The sequence below is a fragment of the Mobula birostris genome, chromosome 6 (genome assembly GCF_030028105.1).
Source record: "Mobula birostris isolate sMobBir1 chromosome 6, sMobBir1.hap1, whole genome shotgun sequence".
Taxonomy (NCBI): Eukaryota; Metazoa; Chordata; class Chondrichthyes; order Myliobatiformes; family Myliobatidae; genus Mobula; species Mobula birostris.
This window is the reverse complement of record NC_092375.1, coordinates 174,297,156-174,314,490: the sequence shown is the minus strand read 5'-3', so window position 1 is coordinate 174,314,490 and position 17,335 is coordinate 174,297,156. Positions and strand designations below refer to the sequence as shown.

The 17,335-nt window shown below is 41.7% G+C and overlaps 1 protein-coding gene across 2 annotated transcripts in view; it reads right to left on the bottom strand.

Moving 5' to 3' along the window:
* Positions 1 to 17,335, bottom strand: part of LOC140199600 (myosin light chain kinase, smooth muscle-like) — a 356,925-nt gene that overhangs the window by 21,842 nt on the left and 317,748 nt on the right. For both annotated transcript variants that reach the window (XM_072261938.1, XM_072261940.1), the window contains exons 26-29: positions 16,005 to 16,222; positions 11,134 to 11,257; positions 698 to 850; positions 424 to 547 (exon numbers count right to left, since the gene is read on the bottom strand). In XM_072261938.1, the coding sequence (XP_072118039.1) occupies positions 424 to 547; positions 698 to 850; positions 11,134 to 11,257; positions 16,005 to 16,222 (619 nt within the window). The remainder of the gene's footprint in view (positions 1 to 423; positions 548 to 697; positions 851 to 11,133; positions 11,258 to 16,004; positions 16,223 to 17,335) is intronic.

The following is a 17,335-nucleotide window of genomic DNA, read 5'->3' as shown; positions in this document are numbered from 1 at the left end:
AGTTATCCCCTTTGGTTCAAGAGCCTGATGGTCGAAGGGTAGTAATTATTCCTGAACCTGGTGGTGTGAGTCTTGAGGCTCCTGTACCTTCTTCCTGATGGCAGCAGCAGGAAGGGAGCATGACCTGGGTGGTGGGGGTTGGAACAGCACAATTGAGCTCTGATGCCAGCCTATCGACTGCTCATGAATCATAATGAAAGACTATATGCATGAAATGTCAGAGGGCTGCAGGACTGAAAAGCACTAATTTGTGTTCTGTCATTTATATGAACAACTTGGCTCAGTACCCTCTGAAAAGAAGAAATGAATGAGTAAAATTCAATTAAATGTACAACCTGCATCCTGACCAGCATTTTCTGGCTTTATAGATCGGGAGGATATTTTTCTGTGATTAAATTGTAACATTTACTTTGTCAGCAGTACCTGCCATTTCCTCCGGGCCATGTACTTCTTCATTCGTTCCTTTGAAAGTTTCTTTACTGCCATGTTTTTAACATCTTTTTTCAGCCACTTGTGCTCAAGACATTGATCGCAGTTCAAACGCTGTCTAGCAACATATGAAAGAAATTATAGCTTTTTAAAAACCATTACCTTGATTTTATAACAAATTCAATATTACTATTGAAAAAGTTTTTTAAAACTATTCATTCAAATTAAAAATTAAAGCCAAGTTAATACAGACAAAACTCTTTTTTACTTCATGTCTTTTTTCAGTAGCCCACTAATGAAGTCTTTGGCATCTTCTGAAATTTCATCAAATGCTTCATCATCGAAATCCCAGGTAGCAGAAGTTACATTGGCCAGAGTTTCATTATCATTATCTCCCATGAAAGGAGAAAGTCCACTGACCCTAGGACATAATATAAAAAACAAACTGATTTAAGAGCCTAAAGATGACTATTTATTAAGATGCAATCATTCAAAATTAACAAGGTCTTGCTATTCAACCTAATTTTAGAGATGATGGAAAAAAAATGAAATGATGAACAGATTTCAAAGTTGACCCAAACTGTTAATTTAATTTATTTTTGCTGGGAGGTGGGGCAAAGTTAAACGCAACACCTTTGCTTGCACCTTCGGAAGCACCTGTATTTTCATCTTTAATATTCTTATTTTTCCCTTTCAGAGTTCTTTTGAAGACCCTGACCTGGGGGTACACGCTGACTTCAGTTCTTTGCAGGAATGGGACCCGTCCTCAGGGTTTCAGGACTGGCCATTGTTCAGCACACCAAGGGTTTGGCCTGAGAGTCGGGCTCAGATTTGGAAGCCTAAGATCTTGGGGCTCTGGAGACGAGCAGATCGAGGGTTGGTGTCTCGGCAGGAAACCCATATGTCGCCGGAGGAGTTGGAAAATCTACTGCTGTGTGCCCAAAGACCAGGGATCTTTGCGATTTTTGGGAACAGAGCTTGGAAAAAGCGATGTAACGGACTTTTAACATCATAAACTAGTGAGTTGTCTGTTATGTCTCTCCGCTCGCTGGGAAAAATGGAGACACCTCCTTCTCCCTTATTAGGGAGACAGAGAGCCTGTGGTATGTCGAATGTGGGTGAAACGTGAAGTCTTTGGGGTAACTTCAAGTCTGTGTCTTTGCTATTGCTGATGTGTGCTGATGCTCTTTTCTGCTGGTGGGGGAGGGGGATTCATTGCTTGCTGCTGCTTACGTGCGGGAGGGGGGACTTTGAGGGGCTCTTATGTTTAACTGTCATTCATCCTTTGGGGCACTTCTCTGTTTTCATGGATGTTTGCAAAGAAAAAGCATTTCAGGATGTATATTGTATACATTTCTCTGACATTAAATTGGACCTTTGGATCTTTGGTCTATGTTGTCTACTCTGGGACTAGAATATAAAAGCAAGAATGTAAAGCTGAGCCTTTATAAAGCACAGGTGAGGCCTCACTTGGAATATTGTGAGCAGTTTTGGGCCCTTTATCTAAGAAAGGATGTGCTGACGTTGGAGAAGGTCAAAGGAGGTTTACAATACTGATTCCAGGTTTGAAAGTTTTGTCACATGAGGAGCGTTTGATGGCTCTGGGCCTGTACTCACTGGAACTCAGAAGAATGAGGGAGGACCTCATTGAAACCTATCAGATGATGAAAGGACTTGATAGTGTAGACGTGCAGAGGGTATTTCCTGTGGTGGGATAGTCAAAGACCAGGGGACAGACTAGAGGGATGTCCATTTAGAACAGTGCTGAGGATGAATTTTTTTAGCCAGAGAATCTGTGGAGCTCGTTGCCACGGGTGGCGACGGTTGTATTGCATAGGTCGTTAGGTATATTTAAGGCAGAGGCTGATAGACTCTTGATTGGTCAAGGCATGAAGGCAGGAGATTAGGGCTGAGAGGGCAATGGATCAGTCATGATGAAATGGTGAGCAGACTCGATGGGCCAAATGGTCAAATTCTGCTCCTCTGTCTTATGGTCTTACAACTTTATTCACAATGGTCAATATTTACTAACTCAGCCAATTATTAAGGAGGAAGGTGAAGAACTTCCTACAGTATTTACAACTAATGATTTTGAACTTTTGATTCATTGTCCAACTGTCGTACTTCAATTTGAAATATTGTCTCAGATCTATTTCATCTGGACCGTTTGCCATCTTGTGTGCTCTGTAGGTTCCTCTATAAGTCATTCTTTCCCCAAAGGTGCTAAGGCCAATTTCCTCTCGTCTTTCATCACTCCCAACCCTCCAATGTCAGGAACCAATCCTGTGGCTCTTTTTTTTCCCCAATTATTCCTCAGGGAGTAGAATTGATAGCAATGCCCAGCATGTGGCCTGACCACAACATACTACATGTTTTATGCCATTGAACTGTAACATTAAAATTTGAACTTTAAAACATCCAATTATTTCCAAAATACAGTCCTCCATAATAATGCAGATGTCATTTTTGCAATTTTAGTCTGAAAATTTCAATATGGTAAACAAAAATAACACCCTATGGGTGGGTGGGGGGGAGCGTCGACTCAGATCACTTGGCCACATGCCCAACACAAATAGGAGGGAACAATGTTAAAATTGTGAATTAACAATAAAAAAAAACTTCTACACTACCTTTACCTCTACAGTAACTTTAACATTGCTAAATGTCCTACGGGCACAACCCATATGAAGATTTAAGGCAAATGACCAATAGCTTGCCTTTAAGGGGTACTTATAGAGCATTAAAGTAATAGAACAGTACAGCACAGAAACAGGCCCCTCAGCCATCTGGTCCATGTCAAACCATTAATTTGCCTCGTCCCATCGACTGGCACACCATATCCCTCCCATACATGTAACTCTACACAATTTCTCTGAAATGTTGAAATATTCCTCCAGGATATTAGCCCCTCCTCCAGCTTAGGTGCAAACCATCCTTTCAGTACAGGCCCCACCTTTCCTGCAAGAGAGCACAAAGATCCAAAAATCTGAAGTCCTCCCTCCTGCACCAACTCCTTAGCCAGTGTAAAACTATATGGTTTTCTTATTTTTGGCCTTTAGCATGTGGCAATCCTGAGGTCAAAACCCTGTACATAGAGCTCCCTGAACTCACTTTGATGGACTTTGTCACCCCTCCTACTCTTGTCAGTGGTATTGTCGTGAACTATGACCTCCTCCTGCTCAGCCTCTCACTGAAGAAAGCTGTAGGCTCTACCTGAGATGTCACTGGCTCTGACACCTGGGAGGCAACAAGCCACCTGGGAATCTCGTTCTCGCCTACACGACCTCCTTTCTGTTCCCCGAAACAATGAATGCTTTATCACTACAGCTCTCTTCTTCCCCCTCCCTGCCGCCCCCCACTTCTATTCTGAGCCACAGAGCCAGACTCAGTGCCAGAGTCTGAGACCTGACTGCTGTGCTTTCCCTTGGCTAGGTAATCCAACCCCCACCAACAGTATCCAAAGCTGTATCCCTGTTGTTGAGGGAAACAGCCACAGGGATACTCTGCACTGGCTGAGTATTCCCCTTCCCCCTTCCGATGGTCACCCAGTTCCCTGCGTCCTGCACCTTGGGTGTATCTACGTCTCTGTGGGTCCTGTCCATCACCCCCTCAGCTTCCATGGTCTGCTAGAAGCTGTGGCTGGGTGCACTTCTTTCAGGTGTAGTCATCAGGGACACTGGAGGTCTCCCTGCCTTACCACATCCCGCAGAGGAGCATTAAGAAATAAAGAAAGAATAGATAACAAAAAAAAATCTACCTATGGCCTATACCTGTCCTTGTCAAAGCCTCGATGAGCCAAAACCTCAACTCCACACTCAGACACTGGCCACCCCCACAATGGCAGCTCGGCTTAAACCTAACTTCTTTTTATTGGTCCTTGCCAAGTGCCTAATTATTGCACAATCAAATATCTCCTTGGGAACTGTGGCACACAAATTGTGCCAACTGCTCCTGATCCCTTCTTTTAAATTCTCTCTCCCTCTATGCAATCTGGTGTTTCCTTCGGACTGTGGTGCACAAGGTGTACTGACTGTCCCTGTTCGCTTCTTTTAAACTCTCTCTCCCTCAACACAATCCGGTGTCTCCTCTTGAAGAGGGAAGGAGAGAAAGAAGTAGAGTTTAAGGGTATGAATTTTTGATTTTCAGGCCATTGCAGCTGAAAACATGGCTACCACCAGACCAAGTCAGCAACTCTGAGACTACTGTAAATCAAATCTTATATTTGATCCTTCAGTCTTTTCAAATGCCTCTTCTCAGATTTATTTCTTCACTGAATCAAAGATTTTGTTCTTTTGAGATGAGGCTGCTGGCATTAACCACACAAGAACAATAAATTTTGTGTTTTTCACCGTGTAAATATTTCCAAACAGTAGGCTGACTTTTGATGCAGTTTTGAAATCTATTTATTTTGATGATTCAGAGTTTGAATAAGATAAGTAAGCTGGAATACCTACTGAAGAAGTGATAGCTGTTTTACTATGGATTGGGACTAACATATTGTATAAACTTACACACATCTGTTTATTTCTTTAACAAACCAACAGAACTGTTACTCAGCTGAAAGCATTACAAGGAACTTTTTAATATTTTCATTCAATATACTGCTTCAGATTTTACTTCATAACAATTATTTATTTGCTTTGTAATTGTTGGATTGTCAGCTTTCTTTGAACACAGCTCCTACAAAGCAGCCTGCTTCCAATTCCTTATTTAGTAAACTTGAAGGTGAAAGAAAATACTTTTTCAAAATCATAGGAATGGACTTCAGTTTAGAACCAACAGAATCTATTGATTATATATCTGGGAATTACAAGTGTACAATCTTTAGATCAGGGGTTCCCAACCTATTTTAGGCCATGGACTCCCTACCATCTACCGAGGGGTCTGTGGACCCCAGATTAGGAACCCCTGCTCCAGATAAAAGGACCATAATTTTTTCTATACAATCGAATACCTGAGTTGAAATAGAATGTATTTAAAATGTTAGTTTTATTCTGAGCAAGCTATTTGCAACTTAGCCTACCACTATAACGTTAAATGAATCACAAAATCTTATGGCATGAAAAATTGATTTTCCATGTGACAAGTTCTTAGTACAGTTAGTGCAACTTTGCTTTATCAAGTCCACTGAATCTACTTTGGCACACAGCGTATAAATATGGAATGAGAACCAGCTCCTTTTTTCTCCTTTTAAAGTGAATAACTGGTAGGAGTAGATCTACTTACTATGGAAACAATTTTCCATCCAGAATGCAAAAATAAATTGATTTATCTTCAGACTGACAAAAGGAACAGCTGGCACTGGTTGCATGCCACCAGCTCCCTACTCTAGCACTCCATATTTCTCACAATTCCAGTTTGTTTTTGACTAATCTCAAGTTTATTATCAGCTTCATCCTATTTACATGATTTACCTTGATTTCAACTCCTATGCCCTTTTAATTATACTTGGCTCTTTTTCAAACTGAAGATCACAAACACTTTGCTTTTTTGAGAGATTAAAAATATAGCAAATGGACATATAAACATCATTTCCTTTTGCTTAAAGCTTGCCAAAATATTTTTAAAACACAACTGATCAAGCCAAAGACAACAAATGCTTCTCAGTTTTATATGTAGACTGAATTCCGCATAACCATTGAGGTAAAGAGTTATGCAACTTCTTTGCTTCCATGTTCCGTTTCTTGCAAAAATTACTGCTTTACCTTGTGACTGATATTTGAATTATTGGATGATATAGTTCAATGATGATGTTCAATTTCAAGCTTCTGGGTGTCAATGTCCTTGAGGATATAACCTGGTCCCAACTTAGCGATTCACATTGAGAACGCTAGACAGGGGCTATACTTCATTAGGAGTTTCAAGGGATTTGGTTTGTCAACTAAAACACTTGAAAACTTCTACAGATGTACGGGGGAGGGCATTCTGACAGGCTGTATCACTGACTAGTACGGGGGGGGGGGAGAGAGCTGCTACTGCACAGGATCATAAGAGACTACAAGGAGTTGTAAACTCAGTCAGCTCCATCATGGGCACTAGCCTGAAGTATCCAGGACACCTTTAAGGAGCGGTGCCTCATAAAGGCAGTGTCGATCATTAAGGACCCCCCATTACCCAGGACATGCCCTCTTCTCATTGTTACCATCAGGAAAGAGGTACAGGAGCCTGAAGGCACACACTCAATGATACAGGAACAGCTTCTTCCCCTCTGCCATCTGATTTTTAAATGGACATTGAATCAGGAACACAACATATTTTAATTCAACTATTTAATATACACATATATATATTTACTGTAATTCTTCATTTCTATATTTATCATGCATTGTCTTGTACCGTTGCCGCAAAGTTAACAAATATCACGATATACGCCAGTGATATTAAACCTGATTTTTGATTGAAATCGTTAATGACACTGCCAACACAGTTTCTCATAAAGTGAAAACCATGGGGAAGTACCAGTGCTAACAATCTGTTTTTGGTGGGTTTGGACTGTTCGCATCGTTAATGCAGCTATTTCTAGGATGTGAACTGTGAGTTTCTCAGAGTCTCGGCATGACTAATGATAGCAAAGTACAAGCCTACAGTACCAGGTATTGTGATCGGCAATCCCTGTGGGATTTTGCACATTACTACTGAACCATCCTTTACGTTGAGCATTACTTTCCCAGCAGGTTTCAAGCTAATGTCTTTCAAACCATTTCAAGCTCTGTTAGGGGAAAGCTGACAACTGTCTGTGTGTCTTATCTTGTCTTGCTCCACAACACCTTGCAGGAAGAATTTTTTATGCTGTCTGGGTGAGGGCAAATACTAATGGCATTTATCTTCAGCAGGGAGATTTTTCAGTATATAGCCACGGAATCGGATTTTACTGATGTTCTCTGCCCAGAAAGCAGTTGGTATGGGTGAAATAAGCCCAGTTAAATAATGGGCTTTAAAAAATGTATTTATTTTTCCAGATCTGGGTATTACCAGCAAGATCTGTTTCATTGCTCGTTCTTAATTGCCTATGAAAAGGTGGTGGCAGGCTGCTTTTTTGAATTCCGAAAGTTCTGCTAAAAATACTCCTTTTGTTGGGCAAGAAGTTCCAGGATTTAGATCAAATCACAGACAAGGACGGCCAACAAATTTCCAAGTTGGAATGGTACACAGCTTGGTGGGGAAACATGCAGGCAGTTGTATCTCAGTGACTGAATCCCTCCTCCTTCTTTTGGAGTAGTTTTCAGCAAGCCAATGTTCAAGTGCGTTTTGCGGATGAAATGTACTGCAGCCACTGTACAACCAGTGTGGAGAAGTGGATACCAAGCAAGCAGGTCACTTTGCCTAGGATGCTGTGAAGAGTTGTTGTTGCACCTACACCCATTTGGGTACATGGAGAGATCCATTACATTTCTGGCAGATGGTTTGTAAATGATGGAATGTGCTTTGGGAAGTCAGGTGAATCACTCATCCAGCCTCTGGGCTGCTATGTTACTTAATTGGTTGGTCCTGTTTATTTTCTGGTCTACAATGGCATGCACGATATTTATGGTCAGCATCTTGGTCATGCGAATACAATTGATTGTCAAAGGTTGGTGATTAGACTCTACTGCAAATGCTCTTGTGTGGTGTAAATGTTACTCGAATGTTTTCCAGGTCCTGCTGTGTGCTGCCATGCACTGCTTCACTTGCTGAGGAGTTGAACGTTATAGGAACAGCTTGGCAAGAGACACAGCTGAATCTGGAGCACAAGTCCTTAATACTACAGGCTTGTGGTTGTTCAGTCCTGAATCCAGTCCTTTCATGTATTCCTTGATGTAACATGAAGTGAATTGAAATGGCTGAAGACTGGCTTCTGTGATGGTTGTGATTTTTGGCAGAAGTTGAGGTTCAGGAACAGTAACTACCCCTCAACCATCAGACGCTTGAACCAAAGGGGATAACTACACTCAACTTCTTCTGCCCCATCACTGAACTGTTCCCACAACCAATGGACTCACTTTCAAGGACTCTTCGTCTCCTGTTCTCATTATTTATTGCTTATTTGTTGATTATTATTTCTATTCTTTTGTATTTTCACAGTTTGTTGTTTTCTGCACTCTAGTTGAATGCCGCAGTTGGGTGGTCCTTCATTGATTCTGTTATGGTTATTATTCTACAGATTTATTGAGTATGCCCACAGCAAAATGAATTTCAAGGTTGTATAGGGTGACATATTTGTACTTTGATAACAAAATTTACTTTGAACTTTGAGGTGCATTATTGAGTCCGTACATTTGGCTGAACATGGCCATATTTGCTACAAGCTTTGACTTCTGGCTGGTGGCTGATGAAACAAGGATAGCTTTGAATACTTTGTTAACCACACTTTTTCTGGCAAATGATCATCTCAAAAAATAGTCTGTAACTTCTGTTTGGATATGGAGGCAATTCGATGTTGCAGAACCGAGGCAAGGCAAGGTGGTGGGCTCATTGACGAGTGCATGGAACAGCGTAATTCTGGTTCTGATATTTTTGCTGTGTTGATGGCCCACACGTTTTATTGAGGACCAGTCTGAAGGAACCATCTCTATTTTGAGACTATCCTAATAAGCACTTCATTCGTGTCAAACAACACAATGAAGAAGGCCATTAGTGTGAAGATGGGACACTAGTTCAACAGTGACAGTGTGGTATTCACCTTCACCAATGTCATTATATGTACTCATTATTGTGTCATGGGTAGATAGGCAAACCACCAGGTTAAGTATGTTTGTCCTATCCCCTGCTACTGACCCAAAATAGCAACTACATCAGTGGTGCTATCAGAGGCTCCTTTTGGTGATCTTAACTGAAGACTACTCATTTTGTGGCTCCTGCAACTTCCAATGCTTTTTTTCATTTTTACTGCAATCAAGAAAAGCATTGATCCATCAGCTGAAGGAAACAGTACATGGTATTTAAGATTAAGTTTTCTTATTCACATATGGCCAGATGCCATAAAATTTCATGGGGCCTGGAGTCAACAACTGGGGTTATTGGGCCATTGATAAGTCACCCACATTACTGCAAGTTCGGTGTCACACACAGGCCATATCAGGAGCTGATTTCCTCCCCTGAAGGGCTTTAATGAACTAGATGGGTCAATTTGTTATCTTCTTTCACCATAGTCCTAGATTCCCTGTTTCTCATCAGCTCAGACAAATTGGAATGCTGAAGATGTTTTCTTTTTGTTTAGGGAAAATGCTGAAAAATTTCCGGCCTTATATTTATAAGGAAGGGAAATCTGCAGATGCCGGAAATCCAAGCAACACATACAAAATGCTGGAGGAACTCAGCAGGCCAGACAGCATTTATGGAAAAGAGTAAACAGTCAACGTTTTGGGCCGAGACCCTTCATCAGGGTGTTTACTCTATTCCATTGATGCTGCCTGCCCTGCTGAGGTCCTCCAGCATTTTGTGTAGGTATAATAGATGATTAGGAGCAGTAACGTTAGCAACAGGGACATTATATCCTTAGATTCAAATATATAAAATTATAAATAATCAATATTTTTCTTATGGCTCAGGTTTTATCTATCCCTCTTACAGTTTTAAGTAAGGGAAATATCTCAAGTAATTTTAGAACAAATATTTCTCCCAAGGATTGAATTGTTGTTCCCTAAAGCTAATACTGTCCAGAACTTGCATCTTCTCACTGGTCTATTGGCTGCATGTTTATGTGTCTCATGAAAGAACTTCATTCCTTTGAGACCATTCTTTTAGTTAATAAAATTCCTACACTATACATGGCTTTGCAAGCATGAACACTGAACTCAACACTGGGCATAGAACCAATAATGTAGTCTAGATACATTAGAAATCATTCATAATCAAAAACAGTTCAATAACTGGTAAACTATCCTTCCTAAAACACCTCTTTGACACCAAAGTATGACAAAGTTAACATAAGGCTAATGAAGGGGAACTGTAATTCTCCAGAACAACTTCTGAATTTGCATTCAATCAATTTGATAACTGTGGCTGAACCAGATAAAATTTAAACAGCTGGACTGCAGAAAATCTGAATGATTCACAGAAGTCCTTCACATGAGGGAACATGACATTCCTTATCTATTGCAGCTGCCTTGTGTCTGCTGTCCTTTACATGACTGGTTTTTAAAACTTTCTAGAACAACAACAAACCATGTGTCGTCAGTGGGATCCTCATCACAAGTTTAAATGAAATTAAAACAAAAGAAATACCAAAAAAGATAGAAACAGAATCTGCCTTTACAGTGCTGAGTATAGGGTTTTGTCTCATTGAAGGGTAAGTTTGAAGGCTTCTAGAGAAACCAGAAGTGAAGATATCAATAACTCATCCAAGAAGATATAGAACTGGTTTGCCTAGTTGAAGGAAAGCATACTATTTACATCGGTACACTCAATGTCTATTTTTAAAAGTGAACACATCAAACTAATCTAGAATCAGAAATTCTGGAACCGATTATTAGTTCTTTTATTCATCTGTTTGAAACACCCATCAAATTTTCAATTTGATACAGGTAAGGCGGGTTTGCAAAGGTGGGAAACTTCACTCTCAAACCACCTTCCAAGCAGTGATTATGAGAATTATCTCCATTATTCCCAAGAGATAATTTAACATATGTTTGAGGAAAAGGTTGGACCAAAAAAAATTAAAAGATCTTTGTGTCTATTTTCAATATATCAGTGATATAAGGTGGTTCATAACATGACTTAACTTACAAGATGTAGCAGATCACTCCTATGCTCCACATATCGGTTGCATACCCAATTGGCTCATAATTGATAACTTCAGGAGCCACAAATTCAGGAGTTCCAAATAGAACCTTTAGAGAGGATGTACTTTCTGGAAGAAACAGCAAAGAAATCAAGTTATACGTCAATATTTCCTTATAAAGTCTGTCAATACAGTACCAAAGGTTTCAGTCTACTGTCCATACTGGATTAAAATGCATGCTTTGTCTCACTTCTTGAAGAAGGAATGAAAATAAAACAGCTGACAGAAAGCACACCTGATTCTGGAAAACAAACAAATGAAACACATTTGTTTGAAAGACTCATAAAAGCACTCATCAAATTAGTTTGATAGTGATTTTGAACTAACAGTTCAAAGTGAAAAAGATCTCCATATTCTAGAAAATATTCAGGAGTAAGTGTGCGTGTGTGTGAGAGAGACACACATAGACACTGAGTGAGAGAGAGAGTGCAAGAGAGAGAAAGTGCAAGGGAGGGAGTGCGAGGGAGGGCGCGAGTGGGAGAGAGACAGCTTGGGAGAGAAAAAGAGGGGAAAAGGGGGAGTGTGGGAAAGAAAGTGGGAGAGAGAGTGGGAGGGAGAGAGTGTGAGGGAGAGTGCGAGGGAGAGAGAGAGTGGGAGAGTGAGAGTGGGAGAGAGAGCGCGCGAGGGAGGGAGTGGGAGGGAGGGCATGAGTGGGAGAGAGAGAGGGGAGAGAGAGAGGGAGAGGGAGGGAGAGAGGGAGGGAGAGAGAGTGGAAGATAGAGAGTGGGAGACAGAGAGAGAATGGGAGAGAGAGCATGGGAGAGAGAGAGCATGAGAGACAGAGAGTGCGAGAGAGAGAGAGAGCACGAGAGAGAGTGTGTGTGAGAGAGAGAGTGTGAGAGAGGGAGAGGGTGTGAGAGGGAGTGGGTGGGAGAGGGAGAGAGGGTGTGAGAGAGAGCAAGTGAGAGAGTGAGAGAAAGAGAAAGAGAGAGTGATAGTGAAAGTGAAAGAGAGGGAGAGTGCGAGTGTCAGAGAGTTGGAGAGAGAGTGTCAGAGAAAGTCAGAGGGACAGTGCTAGAGAGTGTCAGAGAGAGAGAGAGAATGTCAAAAAGTGTCAGTGTAAGAGAGACAGAGAGGGACAGAGAGGTAAACCTCATTACCCTTCAGTGTGACATGAAAAGTTAACTCTGCATTTCTCTCCTCAGATGCTGCATCACCTGTTGAATATCTTTCATCTGTTGAACCTGAACTTCAAAAATCTGAATGGAAATGGTAAAGGGTAGCAGAAAGTACTTTTAGTGTCAGAACGTGAGGACATGTTGAGAAGGAGGGATGAGAAAGATATAGCATAGAAGGTGGTTAGTGCGCTCGGGCTTTCCCCTTTGGAGTGACAGAGGATGGTGTACAAGATTGTGAGAGGCATAGACAGAATAATCTTCTCAAAGTCCAACCCTACGTCCCTGTCGGGAGAGGTGGAACTGGGTGCGGCTGGCTAACGGGGCTCTGGTGAGGTTGTATAGGCCAATCCCCCGTACAGTGGGTTCAGTGGATTACAGGAGCATTGACGAACTCCAGCCATACCATTGACTTCAGAGTATGATGGAGACGGGAGGTTATTGATGACCTGTGTTCCACTGGGAACAGTGGGCCCAAGTAAGTAATTGTAGACAGAGTAAACAGGCAGCATCTTTTCTCCAGGATGGCAATGGCCAATACTGGGGGACATTCATTTAAGATGAGTGGAAGAAAGTTTAGGGGAGACGTCAGAGTCAAGGTGTTTTTTTTTATATACAGAGAGTGGTGGGTGCCCAAAGCCAGGAGTGGTGGTAGAGGCTGATACAGAAGAAACAGTTTAAAAGTTCTGACATAGTTACATGGATGGGTTACGGGCTTTGTAGGAGGGAAGAGTTAGACTGATTGTGGAGTATGTTTGTATGGGTTGGCATAACATTGTGGGCTGAAGCTCTATGTAATTAAGTGTAAGTGAACATACACAGCATACTAGATGGTTGTACTGTGGTAACTGCATGGACCTTGCAGATAGCAGGTGTGTTTGTACAGCTACACCCGTCTTCTTTTTGTAGTGCCGAAGTCTGGGAATTTCCTCTGGCTTCCCCTGCTTAAACACCACAGTCTAGCCAAAGATCAGTGGGCATTCTGTTTATAAACAGAAAGTGTAGGAAGCAGAGAAGAACATTTCAAAGGTATGAAACGGGATTTGACTTCTAAGTAGGGAAACGGAAGACGTTCCTGGACACAGGAGGATGAGTGTAGGTGGGGACGGGGGATGGTGGGTGGGAAACCAAAGGAAGAGAATGGTTAAAAAATAACCCTCCAAGGACCAGAATGGGGAAAGCCTCAGGGAAGGGAAATGCAGGATACTCCAGATAAAGATTCTCAAACAAGAGAAAATCTGTAGATGTTGGAAATCCAAAGTAACACCCAAAATGCTGGAGGAACTCAGCAGGCCAAGCGACATCTATGGAGCAGAGTAAACAGTCGATGCTTCAGGGCAAGAACCTTCGTCGGACCTGAAGAAGGGCCTTGGCTCGACAACCTGACTGTTTACTCTGTTCCATAGATGCGGCCTGACCTGCTGAGTTCCTCCAGCATTTTGTGTGTGTTGGTCCAAATGAAGTTTTTATTTCTCGATCTGATAAAGGGACTGTGAGAGGTATTTGAAACAGCCCACAGAATGAGTGCGTTGGGGGGGGCAGGGGGTGCCTCTGAAACAGAAAGGGAGGTCACAGCGCAACAGAGTAAGGAAGGGTCTTTAAGGAAATCCCCCTTGGTAACTTTATGAAAACCTGTAGAGGTAGAATTTTTGAAGAGTCCTCTGATCATTTGTCAAAACTTTGGCTGGGAAACAAAGAGTCAGCATAAGAAGTGGAGTACACAATATCTTCTAAAATTCAGGGGATCTACTGCACCGACAATGAAAATCTTAACAGGAAGAGTTCATTCATTTCAGCGGGCTGCTGGGCTGCAATATTATCAGCTTTTCATTAAGCTGGGGAGGTATTTATCACGTGCTTCAGAAGGGTGACAATCATACCAGTGGCTAAGAAGAGCAGGGTGAGCTGTCTCCCAATTGCACTCTCACCTACTGTGATGAAGTGCTCAGAGACACATTAGTAATGGCCAGAATCAACTCCTGCCTAAGCACAGACCTGGGATCACTATAATTTGCCTATTGCTACAATACGTCCACAGTGGATGCAACCTCACTTGCTCCCCACTCGGCCTTGGGTCACCTGGACAAAGCAACACTGATGAAAGGCTGCTATTGATTGATCACAGCTCAGTAATCCTCACATATCCTCAGTCCTAATCAACAAGCTCCAACACCTGGTCCTCTGAGCCTCCCTCTGCAACTGGATCCCTGACCTCCTCATTGGGGAACACAGTGCAGATCAGAAGTAACATCTCCTCCTTGCTGACAATCAACACTGGTCCACCTCAAAGATGCGTGCTTAGCCCACTGTTCTACTCTCTCTACACCCACGACTGTGTGGCTAGGCACAGCTCAAATGCCACCTACAAATCTGCCAATGACACATCTACGGTTGGCAGAATTTCAGATGGTGGCGAGGGGGCATACAGGAGCGAGATAGATCAGCTCATCGAGTGGTGTTGGAATAACAACCTTGCAATCAACATCTGTAAAAGCAAGGAATTGATTGTGGATTTCAGGAATGGAAAGTCAAGAGAACACATCCCTGTCCTCACTGAGGGATCTGCAGTGGAAAAGGTGAGCAGTTTCAATTTCCTGGGTGTGAACATCTCTGAAGATCTGTCCTGGGCCCAACATATTGATGCAATTACAAAGAAGGCACAACGGTGGTTACGTTTCATTGAGAGTTTTAGGAGACTTGGTATGTCACCAAATACTCTTGCAAATTTTTACAGATGTACCATAGGGAGCATTCTAATTTGTTGCATTACCGTCTAGTGGGGACAGGCCACTACACATGATCAGGAGAAGCCGCAGAAAGCTGTAAACTTTGCCAGCGCCATCATGGATTTAAACCTCGCCAACATCAAAGATACCTCCAGGAGGCAGTGCCTCAATAAGGTGGCATCCATCATTTAGGACCCATTTCACCCAGAACATGTTCTTGTCTCATTGCTACCATCAAAGAGGTGATACAGGAGCTGAAGACACACATTCAATGTTTAGGAAAGCTTTTTCCATCAGATTTCTGAACGGACAATAAACCCATAGACATTACACCATTTTTTTTCTTTCTCTCTCACTTTTTGCATCATTACTTATATATATTTCTTACTATAACTTATAGTTTAAAAACTATTATATATTACAATGTACTACTGCCACAAAACAACTTATTTTCATGACATATGCTGGTGATAGTAGACCTGATTCTGATGTGAGTTTGCTCTCCTGTGGTTGAAGTACAATGACCCACAAAGCAATCGATCAAAACTCAGTAGACTGTTACCTTCTACACCTATGGTGTATCATTTGTCAGCTATTGAGATCTATTTAAAAGGTAGAGAAAACATTAAATGTTACAAATGATTTTCACCTATATTATCTTAATTATTTGACTTTCTCCAGGCAGTGGACCAATAGAACAAATATTAGGGTTTTGAAATCAAGACCTGTTTAAGTCATCTATGCCCTTTGCAATTGACTGAATCCCAAATAGTTACAGTGACATTAAAAGAGTCACTATTAATAATACTACTTGGGTAAGAGCTCATACCTTTCCACCATGAAACTACGATAACAGTGAAGTCGTTTCTGCGATCTGCCAATATCCAGCACGATCACTCAAGCACAGATTCACATCAGCAAGCAATAAAAAAACTCAACACAATTATTAAAACTACATTTGAGTGAAGCTATTACCTAATTTTCGAGCAAGTCCAAAATCAATGAGTTTAATCCTCGCTCCGGTTTTGTTGACGCACATGATGTTTTCTGGCTTTAAATCCAGATGTACAATTTCCTGCTTGTGAATATACTGCACCCCTTCATTAATTTGTAGCATGTACTTGATGCACTCCCTCTCAGTCAGCTCAAAATCCTCATCGATTATTCTCTCAAAAAGCTCCCCTCCTGAAACTCTGTGGGACAAGACATTTGTGAGTAATTTAAAATCGCAGTGGAGAGGAGCAAGTTATTTAGTACATTGTGTCTATTATTTGACAGATTATATTGAGAGACATTCTTACATACTCATGTGGAGATTTGGTTCCATTAACTTTAATAGTGTATACAGAGAAGTGATGTGTGAGTGTTTGATTTAAACCTGCCTTAGTTCCTATCAGAAAGCTTGACACAGACAAACAATTGATAGTAGAACTTGGCAAAAGGCCAAAGAAGAATATGATAAAATGTTATGGGTTCCAACAAATCACTGAATGCAGAGGTATGGAGACTTGGAGAAAAATGGATCTTGTTTGCTTATAGCTGGAAGCTGACCAACTAGATAACATAGATTAAGATGAAGGATGGAGATACTGTGGCTGGAGCTGCAGCCTCTCTTTATGTTGAGGACAGGAGGACAACAGACAATAGACAATAGACAATAGGTGCAGGAGTAGGCCATTCGGCCCTTTGAGCCAGCACCGCCATTCACTGTGATCATGGCTGATCATCTACAATCAGTATCCAGTTCCTGCCTTATCCCCATAACCTTTGATTCCGCTATCTTTAAGAGCTCTATCTATCTCTTTCTTGAAAGCATCCAGAGACTTGGCCTCCACAGCCTTCTGGGGCAGAGCATTCCATATATCCACCACTCTCTGGGTGAAAAAGTTTTTCCTCAACTCCATTCTAAGTGGCCTACCCCTAATTCTTAAACTGTGGCCTCTGGTTCTGGACTCACCCATCGGCGGGAACATGCTTTCTGCCTCCAGCATGTCCAATCTCTTAATAATCTTATATGTTTCAATAAGATACCCTCTCAGCCTTCTAAATTCCAGAGTATACAAGCCCAGTCGCTCCAATCTTTCGACATATGACAGTCCCACCATCCCGAAAATTAACCTTGTGAACCTACGCTGTACTCCCTCAAATGTCCTTCCTCAAATTTGGAAACCAAAACTGCACACAGTACTCCAGGTGTGGTCTCACCAGGGCCCTGTACAGCTGCAGAAGGACCTCTTTGCTCTTATACTCAATTCCTCTTGTTATGAAGGCCAGCATGCCATTAGCTTTCTTCACTGCCTGCTGTA